This window comes from Hemibagrus wyckioides, linkage group LG09 (genome assembly GCF_019097595.1).
Source record: "Hemibagrus wyckioides isolate EC202008001 linkage group LG09, SWU_Hwy_1.0, whole genome shotgun sequence".
NCBI classification, from domain to species: domain Eukaryota; kingdom Metazoa; phylum Chordata; class Actinopteri; order Siluriformes; family Bagridae; genus Hemibagrus; species Hemibagrus wyckioides.
In genome coordinates this window covers 10996319-11007200 of record NC_080718.1, presented here as the reverse complement: position 1 = coordinate 11007200, position 10882 = coordinate 10996319, and the positions used below count along the sequence as shown (strand labels likewise).

The 10882-nt window shown below is 39.1% G+C and overlaps 1 protein-coding gene across 3 annotated transcripts; it reads left to right on the top strand.

The window, feature by feature from the left end:
- The first annotated feature begins 1551 nt into the window (after positions 1–1551).
- Positions 1552–7350, top strand: ywhaqb (tyrosine 3-monooxygenase/tryptophan 5-monooxygenase activation protein, theta polypeptide b). Of its 3 annotated transcripts, none has more exons than XM_058399873.1 (6): positions 1552–1706; positions 3660–4060; positions 5030–5150; positions 6269–6432; positions 6512–6607; positions 6749–7350. In XM_058399873.1, the coding sequence occupies exons 2-6, from the start codon at positions 3767–3769 to the stop codon at positions 6788–6790; spliced, it is 717 nt and encodes a 238-aa protein (XP_058255856.1). In that variant the 5' UTR covers positions 1552–1706; positions 3660–3766; the 3' UTR covers positions 6791–7350. The 3 variants fall into 3 exon arrangements, with proteins under 3 accessions (XP_058255856.1, XP_058255857.1, XP_058255855.1); XM_058399874.1 differs by having other exon boundaries at positions 1664–1711; XM_058399872.1 differs by lacking the exon at positions 1552–1706 and adding an exon at positions 2219–2240.
- The last annotated feature ends 3532 nt before the right edge of the window (positions 7351–10882 follow it).

Genomic DNA, 10882 nt, shown 5'->3' with positions numbered 1-10882 from the left:
ACACAGAACCAGAACCAATAAGAAGAACCAATGTGTGGTTGTCTGTCTATATGTGGCCCTGTGATGGACTGGCAACCTGTCCAGGGTGTACCCCTGCCTTTTGCCCAGAGTGTGCTGGGATAGACTTCAACAGATCCTGTGACCCTAATTAGGAATAAAGCAGGTATAGAAAATGTATGGATGTATTTTCTTTATGTTCGTACTTCTATCTAAAATGCTAAAATTTACAGTTTTAAGAGAGCAACATGTGCAGATTCCACATATGGAATCAGGAATATACATAAATACAATATATATACCTGATTCTGTGTCAATTTTCAAATCATAGACTCAGGGCCGGCCCAGGGTCCGGGGGTGCCCTAGGCGAGATGTTAGATCCCCCCCACACCCCACCACAAACAAATTCCAGAAAATTCAAGAAAAACTTTACTATACCATAATATAAATACTGAAATAAATAAGCATTAAGCATAAGTAGTAAATGAATTGTGATAATAAATAACAAACAAATTTGACTAACAGTCACTAGAAGACTCCAAATCAACAAAAAAAGTGCACTGAACTCTATTATATTCTCTACCTTTCATTTCCATTTTGTGCATACAGTGAAAAATGATATACTTAAAATATATTTCAATTCATGAATGCTAGATTATAGTCCTAGTCATGGTCTTTTTCAAAAGACATTCAGACACTTTTTGGTGAATTAAAAGCAAGCAACCGAAATGAAAACAACATTACAAAAGCTTCAGTTTATTTCAAAGAAAATAAAGTAAAATAAAATAAGCAAAGACTTAAGCAAAGACGTTCCACAGTGTCAGTGCTGCCAGTTAAGATGATCTAAAAAAGGCTATTTCTAACTACCTCATGAACATAACGCGCTTAATACACCGTCGGTGACTTCTGATTCCTACCTTGATTTTTTTTTTTTCTGCTCCTCTTCTTTGCGTCGCTTCCTGCCTTGTGCACCTGATCATTTTCTTTTCACTCATTTTTTGGACAGAATACTTTAAGAGCACATGTGTTTATGCATAAACGGCAAAACTATATATATGGTAACTGCGTGTGCATGCATAATTAATACGTTATGTTGATGTATTATAATCACGTCAAGATGCAGACGATGTTTAAATTAGTCCAGCATGCCATGTTGTCAAATATCATGATTTTTCGTTGATGTCAATTTTATTTTTGTTCTAACAATATTTTAATCAGTGCAGCGGTTAGCTGAAAATCAGTACTAAAATTATGTTACCTGGAAAAAAAAATATTTTTGCTTAATATATGGGTGCGCCCGATGGTCACAACAGCGCACTTCCGATAAACAAAATACCCCACGTGCTGCGCCCCCCAATCATTTTGCGCCATAGGCAACTACCGGCCCTGCATAGACTGCTTACTATACATTGAACTATTTTGGACTTTTCTAGTAAAGAATATCCAGCGATCCCTATATCTTAGTGCATCTTAGTTCCCATCACATGCTGGACAGAGGATGGGTCATCACCATGGCAATGGGGTATAGTTGTTTTAATCCACTCGCGCGCTTAATATTTAATGGACAAATTTGGTAAACGATGCCAGTCCTGCACTCTGATTGGAGGAAGACTTTGTGGGCGGGGTCATATCGTAGAGAAGCGCTTGCATAAGGAAAGCATGCTTCATTCTCATCTGTCCTGGTCTGAAGAGGAGTGATCACATCCAAGGTGAGGTCCGTTTATCTTGGGTTATGGAGCTGTTTCCTAACGCGTTGATTGTTGTGAGCAAAGAACTTAGTTATGGCTCTAAACAAGCCACACTTTACAGAATTTTAAACGCTTACTTTTTTATTTTTTTGTTTATTTACTTCCTTCCTTCCTTCCGCGTTTATAAAGATTTTTCAAACATTGTGTAAAAAGAGGCATGGATGCTTGTACTTCCTCATCATGCCGCACTTCATACATGTGTACTGTCACTGACAGTTTGCCAGCAGATTCCTTAGGTGTGGCAGTAAAGTGTCTGAGAACTCGACTCACAGGTGTGGCCACCCAATCATTATTTTTCTCTCTTTCTGAATCAGACATGTTTCTATCTTAACGCGTCTGCACAGCCATATAGAAGCTGCTGTTATTTAGTTTATTCAGGTTGCTTTTGAGGAAATGGTGTCCTTTCTCCGGATTCATTCACACGTAAAGGTAAAATTGGTGACAGATTGATGCGCGCGACTTCTTGTGCAACACCGCATGAACTCTGAATGAAAGGTGTGTGCAATTAATCCGGATCATTCCGCTTTCATTTCGTACGAAATTCGTCATGACTGTTAACGTGTTTGTAAATGTATTGGTCCGTATCTGTTCATTTCAAGTGTCATTTTGGGGTTAATACTTTAAAGTAGCTCTCACATAAAGGATGTTTTTATTGAAACATTGAAACATTTATTATGTGCATGTCAGTTTTGGTGTTAATATGTTATGATATTGCAGTAAGCTTTTTATTCCTATGAGAAGAAAAGAGAGAGGAAGACACTGGAAGCATAGTTACAATGACCTTTAATAAGAGAAAACATTTCAGCTATTTCAAACCTAAAGCTCTGGTTTCATTGTTAGGTCCTAAAAAACAAACAAGCACAAAAAAAAACCCCTATTTCCTTGCTTAACATTTTCACCGACATTCTATGTCTTTTTTTTCTTGTTAATTCCAACTCACTAGATGGCTTTCTTGTATTATATCTACCAAGCAGAGAGAGTTAAGTCTAGCACATGGAGCCAACTACTGCTCCTGCTGCATCAAAGGCAATATAACACACTCTGAAGAAAGCTGTCTGGCTTCTTCCACACACAATTCAATTTGAAATTTATAGTCCTTTCAACAATGGGCATTGAGAGAAATCTGGATGTGGAATTAGATCATAAATCTACCCGATCTAATAATGAATACATGAGCTCACAGATGCTTGTGGCTCTAGTTTGTGATTGACATGGGATAGAGATTATGCCACCCCCTTACTCAGAGTGCAAAGCCTATTTTGCTTCCTTGGCTTCCAGCCATTGTCAGCGATTACCCATCAATAGGGCAAAGACTTTTGCACCACTCAGGAGCCTCTCACCGTTGTATTAATGAGAAATCCAACATGGAGACTGCAAAAGTCAGACTCGAAGATTCACAAAGTAGTGCAGCTGTACGAAATGGTTGAAAGGACAGAAGTATTGATTGTGGTATTAGCATGAAAGTGGAAGCTTTCAGCAGTTTAAGCATAATGCACAGATAGGGAGATCAGAGAGCAGGGTAGACTAAATTACTAAAGCACTGCTACATCAGTCTTTATAGATGGAGATGAAGCAAATGCTAAATCCTTTTGGCAACACTACCAGCAGGCAGTCAAACAGCACAGTGGTATTGTAGGACACCAAAGTGAAACTATGTACTAACGAAGAATTTTGTGATGCAATAAAACTCGGATGCCAGGGGTCACATGTCAATGATGAAGATTAATAAGTCATTCAAGATGGATTTTTCATTTGAAAGTATAGTATTAATTCAGTGCAGAAGTACAAAACAGAGAATGATTTTTCATTTGATAAAATAAGTTTGTAATGTAAGTAAATTGAAATATGCATGTGCATTGAACATGTATGCCTTCAGCATGTGAATGTACTAATGAATGTTCTTTTTTTTTATAGCTTCAGCTTCTTTGAAGATTAAGGAAGAATTGTGTCCACTGCAGCCACTTGTTGGGGTTGGAGAGAGCTTTGTTTTTTGTTGCAAGCACCCAGAAAACAGACACAGAATGGAAAGAGCAGACTTGGTCCTCAAGGCCAAATTGGCTGAGCAAGCTGAACGTTATGATGATATGGTGGCTTGTATGAGGGAGGCCACCAAGGCTGGCCAGGAACTTTCTAATGAGGAAAGAAACTTGCTGTCTGTCGCCTATAAGAATGTGGTGGGCACACGCAGGTTGGCCTGGCGGGTCATATCCAATGTTGAGAGCAATCCTGAAGAGAGTGACAAGAAGCCTGAAGTGGTCAAAGAATACCGGAAGAAAGTAGAGCATGAACTCAGAGATATCTGCAATGATGTACTGGTAAGTAATATCGTTTGGCAAGGCATTGGATAAAAACAGGATGTGCAGGTTTGTGGAATCAAGCTTATGTCTTGAGTGGCCTTTATTTTGCAGATGCTGAGTGATAGTGATTCATTCAAGAGCAATAGCATCTGATATCAGATAGACAGTCAGGAAAGCTTGTGTAAACTCTTTAAACACCACACAGACGCATTGTACAAATGCAGCATGTGGCCCACCCTTTCAGATAGTTTTATTTAAAAATCACATATGCATTCAAACTTATAATCTTCTAATTAAATTACCTGGAAAACTAAACTTTTCTAAAACATTTCTGCTTGTAGGGACTGGTCTATTTTGACTTCTGAGCTTTAGTAGGATAAACAAAGTGTCATATGGTAAAGAAGCCAGCATTGTGCTGTGTAACTCTTAGGTAATGGAACCCTAGTGTTTCTTATATGAAAGCTCCCACTTGGTATACAGTGTTAAGGGTCAGTATGCTAGGACATGACAAAGACTACTGCTGCATTCTTGTAATCCCTGCCATCAATAAATAAAGGCACAGAAAATGACCCTCAATCTATAATTTTATCTCATCAACTTGGATTAGTCTTCTCATTTGCCTGTTTATGAAGTGACATTAAACACTACATTAGGAACAGCATAAAGTGCTCCTTCTCTGTTTGTTTGTAAGTGTAAAAGTGTGTTGTTTTTCCCATACTGCATGACGGACAATGGAAAATGACATTATTACAGCTTGAAAATTACCACTTACAAGGCACCACACAGCAACATAGCAATAGTTCAAAGTTACAAAATGTTGTAGTCTCTGTGAGAAGTGACAAATATAGAGGTGAGAGGTGATAAACAGTCAAACTGCATCTTACTAAGACACTGAATATTCAGCTTCTCAGGTCTTTCCAATTCTGATGGAGTTTGTGTACCATTTTTTCTCATTTTTAATCTAACAATGTTGTCTCTCTTCTACAGGAACTGCTGAATAAATATCTAATCAAAAACACCACAAATCAAGAAAACAAGGTCTTTTACCTGAAGATGAAAGGAGACTATTTTAGATACCTTGCTGAAGTGGCCCCGAAAGATGACAAGAGTAAGACAATTACTACTATAAATGACTAATGTTCATAAAAGTACATGCATACTGCCAGTCTTCAACACGAGGATACCTTGTGTTGTTTGTGAGACCATGCTGTTAAATTATTGTTAGCCAAGCAGCTTAGACATAGGGCTCCTGAAAGTGGACTATAGGATGGTTAACTTATAAGCAAAAGATTAAAAGTATTTTAACCCTGATGAGCACAAAGGTGCGAAAAAGGTCCCTTTGCCTAAAAACTGGATTAACTGGATATCTAGATTTCTATTGAATATGTACATCCTTTTAAACGTGTACAAATCTTAACTATTGTAGAAGAAAGAGCCTTGTCATATATACACTACAGCACACCGAAATGCTTTTCTTTGAATATCCTAGATTGGGTTAGGGTAAAGTTAGGGTCACGGTGCAGGTCAGCCATTATGTAGCATCCCGGAGCACAGGGAAGGTTGAGGGCCTTGCTCAAAGGCCCAGGGCTTGGTTGTCCTGTGGCTTGAACTTCCGATAAACATCACAGAGCCTTCATGCTATTTGAACCACCAGTGCTCCCCAACCCTTTTTTGTGATACCATTACAACCTACCTATTAAACAAAAAATGTGTATTTAGAGGGTAGATCAATGTTATCCACAAATTTAATTTTACAATTTAAGTCAACCAGACTGGCGCAGTAATGGACCTCTCTAGCAAGTTAATACTCACTGGGAATATTATGGATAGACCTTGGAATATTAGACCTCGGTATATCATATCAGGGCAGCATGATGGCGTGGTGTGTAGTGTTGCTGCCTCACAGCTCCAGGGTCCCTTGTTCAACCATGAGCTTGGGTTACGGTTTTCCCATTCTCACAGTGTTTGCTAATCTTTCTACCAAGTTCTCTGTTTTCCTCTTACCTCCAAAAAACATGACAGTTAGTGGATTGGCTATGCTAAATTGCCTCTAGGAGTGAATGTGTGTGTACAGCGCACTACAGTGCAGTTGGACTGGTGTTTCACTCAGGGTGCGTCTCTCAGTGTTCCTGGGATGGGCTTTGAGTGTATTATACCTTCCTATTGTTCTGATGTTCCTCATTAAGTCAGTAGTTGTTCACTGATTTTAATGTCTTTGCTTTGCAGCTGCTATAACAGACTCTCAGCAAGCCTACCAAGAGGCATTTGATCTGAGCAAGAAAGAAATGCCTCCGACACACCCCATCCACCTGGGCCTCGCCCTGAACTTCTCTGTCTTCTACTATGAGATTCTTGGTTCTCCGCAGAAAGCTTGCGACCTCGCCAAAGAGGTACACTCAGCCCAGCAATGCCCCACCTTTTTTCCACTTATTTTGAGCAGCCGTATAAACTGGGTGTGGTTTCTTGCAGGTACTTGAAAAGGCTACAGCAGAGGTCAGTTCACTTAATGAAGACTCTTTTAAAGACAGCACCATCATCATACAGCTGCTAAGAGACAACCTCACAGTGAGTAACCTTTCTTAGCCAATTTAAAACTTTGGTTTAAATCTTTATTCTTATACGTGATTTCTACATTTTTCATTTACAGTTTTAATATCTTCAAAATGTTCAGTTGGGCCTAGTGATTTTTTGTTCATTCTTTTCTAGTTATGGACATCTGATAATGGAGAGGAAAGACAGCAGAGCTGAAACTTCTATGGGGTGGACCAAATGATCTAACAGGATGAAAATCATTCATTTTAAAAATCCATCAACTCGCACAGCACACACCTCGGTGCTGCTATTTAAGCTATCTTATGGGTTAAACTATTATTAGTCACTCAAAGTACTAAGGCTCTTAATGCAAAAGAAAAAAAAAATCTCTAGATTCTCATGTTGGGAAAATTAAGAGTTCACATTTATACGAGTAGATTTGGATATGGTATAATATAAAATGGCTTTTATATTGAGATATTAGCATTGATGTGGTGTCATTTGTTGTAGTCAAAGTTGTGTTCTTAAAGGGTAATCAAGTATCAAATGCTGAGTTTTTTTTTTATATTTGAATGTTTTTTTCAATTATATATATATATATATATATATATATATATATATATATATATATATATATATATATATATATATATATATATATATATATATATATATATAATAACTAATAATTGCATTTAAAAATTCTAACTGGAAAACAAAAACAGCCAGAATGTCAATTAAAACATTTCCAATAAAACTGAGGGGCGTGACTGAGATTTCTAAACTGGAGTGTACCTTTAAGTAACTTTGCACTTTAAATTGTAATGATAAATATTTGAGTCTTTTTTTTTTTTTCACCTAATAAATAAAACCTTAGTAATATATAAGCCTTCAGGTTGAATGAGCACAGAGTGGAGTGATGTGCAAGAGCACCACAGTTTGTAAGGAAGCTAAAAGCTCTATGACAAACAACATCGAACAAGAAGACAACAGCGTGATTTATTTAGATACAACATATCAGAATAATAAAGAACAGATGAAGATTCAGTTAATACAACAACTGCTTTTAACAATGGACACTGTCTCAAAGCAACATAGAGAAACAGAGAATTTTATCCATATTTTATCCCTAGTTATCCATAGTTTGTCATTGTCTAGCTGAAAAAAAAGGACTTGAGTGTCCCTACACAATGTTTGAGTAGCTTTGAGTTAACCTATAGCAAGTGCACAGGTTTTAATTCTGCATTATCTCTGCATTCCCTCAGCACTTTTAATATAGCTTTTCAGTTTAGTGATATACACTATATTGCCAAATGTATTCGCTCACCCATCCAAATAATCAGAATCAGGTGTTCCAATCACTTCCATGGCCACAGGTGTATAAAATCAAGCACCTAGGCATGCAGACTGTTTTTACAAACATTTGTGAAAGAATGGGTTGCTCTCAGGAGCTCAGTGAATTCCAGCGTGGAACTGTGATAGGATGCCACCTGTGCAACAAATCCAGTCGTGAAATTTCCTCGCTCCTGAATATTCCACAGTCAACTGTCAGCTGTATTATAAGAACGTGGAAGTGTTTGGGAACGACAGCAACTCAGCCACGAAGTGGTAGGCCACGTAAACTGACGGAGCGGGGTCAGTGGATGCTGAGGCGCATAGTGCGAAGAGGTCGCCAACTTTCTGCAGAGTCAATCGCTACAGACCTCCAAACTTCATGTGGCCTTCAGATTAGCTCAAGAACAGTGCGCAGAGAGCTTCATGGAATGGGTTTCCATGGCCGAGCAGCTGCATCCAAGCCATACATCACCAAGTGCAATGCAAAGCGTCGGATGCAGTGGTGTAAAGCACGCCGCCACTGGACTCTAGAGCAGTGGAGACGCGTTCTCTGGAGTGACGAATCGCGCTTCTCCATCTGGCAATCTGATGGATGAGTCTGGGTTTGGCGGTTGCCAGGAGAACGGTACTTGTCTGACTGCATTGTGCCAAGTGTAAAGTTTGGTGGAGGGGGGATTATGGTGTGGGGTTGTTTTTCAGGAGCTGGGCTTGGCCCCTTAGTTCCAGTGAAAGGAACTCTGAATGCTTCAGCACACCAGGACATTTTGGACAATTCCATGCTCCCAACTTTGTGGGAACAGTTTGGAGCTGGCCCCTTCCTCTTCCAACATGACTGTGCACCAGTGCACAAAGCAAGGTCCATAAAGACATGGATGACAGAGTCTGGTGTGGATGAACTTGACTGGCCTGCACAGAGTCCTGACCTCAACCCGATAGAACACCTTTGGGATGAATTAGAGCGGAGACTGAGAGCCAGGCCTTCTCGTCCAACATCAGTGTGTGACCTCACAAATGCGCTTCTGGAAGAATGGTCAAAAATTCCCATAAACACACTCCTAAACCTTGTGGACAGCCTTCCCAGAAGAGTTGAAGCTGTTATAGCTGCAAAGGGTGGACCGACGTCATATTGAACCCTATGGATTAGGAATGGGATGTCACTTAAGTTCATATGCGAGTCAAGGCAGGTGAGCGAATACTTTTGGCAATATAGTGTAATTGCTATTGATAGCTGCATGAATTCAGTGCTCATGTCTCACATTTTGTGTGAAAAGCAGAAGCCGCAGGTATTTTAACAATGAAAGGTATGGAAGTTGAACATGGTATGTTACCGTGCATGTTGTCAGGGATATAAATATCCTTGTAATTTCATGGTAAGAACAGTTAAACAGTACTTCTCACAGCAGGTTTGACAAATGTGAGAGTCTGAGTGAGTGCTTCGTCAGATTTGAATCACGTGTCAACATTAGTAGTCAAAATGGCCTTCTTGTCTGTTAATTCTGCAGATGTTATCCTAAGAAAACACAAAGCTGAATAAGAAAACAAGTAAAGGGACAAAGATTAAAACAGAAAGAAATTGGTATTACAAAGCACAACGTACTATATTAATATGTTTCTTTGTATGCAACTTCATCATTGTGATATTTCCTAGATTTCAACACTGTTAAAGACCTCAGTTTGATTCCAGACCAGTTGCTGGTTTATACATTAGACCTCTCAGGCTGGATATGCTTTTGGAGCCAGTTTTTCTCCTTTCATTAAAAGGGCAACATTCATTTCAAGGGGAGTCTCCATTGCTCAAGGTGTGGCTGTATCAGTGCGCCCTCTGTTGGCTGTCTAAGTAGTTTCTTTCACTTGAACCTCTCAAAAAATTGATATCATGGCGCCAAAGATTATGTAACTTAACTCTTTTCACCAGAGGGCAAAAAATGGAATTTGCACCTGTTTTGGGTTTCCATCTTTCCAACATTGAATTTCTTCATCATGTGACGCTCCACAATGGTGCTTAACAGCTCATATGAAAGTAAACAGTCAGTGCTACAAGAATTTGCATAAGCATTTTTTGTTTTTGTATTTTGTTTTCACCTAGCCAAATATGGACAATATATTCATAGAAAATGTTTTGATCCACACAATAGTTTAGATCTTCAAAGTAAACGGTGGCTTAGTGGTTAACACTGTCACAGCAAGAAGGTCCTGGGTTCGAATCCTGGGTTCGAACAGGCAGGGGGCCTTTCTGTGTGGAGTTTGCATGTTCTCCCTGTGTGGGTGTACTCTGGTTTCCTCCCACAGTCCAAAAACGTGTACATTAGGTTGATTGGTAATTCTAAATTGCCCATAGTGTGGTTGTCTGTTGTATATGTGACCTGTCCAGGGTATACCCCTGCCTTTTGCCAAATGTGTGTTGGGATACATCCAGCAGATCTCTGTGACCCTAATTAGGAATAAAGCGGTTATAGAAAATGCATGGATGGATGTAAATTGTCAAGCTGTAATATCAGGTTAAAATTAAAATCAAACCTAAATCTGAATTGTCAAAGAGTGAAAGCTGTTAGGGTATGGACTTTGTCTCTTTTTTGACAAAGTGCTGTTAAGTCTAATTAGAATATCTGACTTTGACATATACTAGGCATAGTGTTATTGGGTCATACATTATAAGATCGTGACATTTCACATCTGTAAATGCAGGCATGCAATATTTTGAAGTGTTAAGAGTGTCATATGTACATTTAGGGTTGGGGGGGTGTCTGATTGATCTCTTTATTAAAGCTAGATTCCTGATAGACAATTTATAGACTGATTGCACAATAACTGGACTTGGTATTATGATCAAATGAGCCATCAGGGTATACCATTACCATGAAAGGGTGTACATGGTCTGCAACAATGCTTGGGTAGGTGGTACATGTCAAAGTAACATCTACATGGATGGCAGGGCCCAAGGTTTCCCAGCAGAACATTGCCCAAAGCATGACA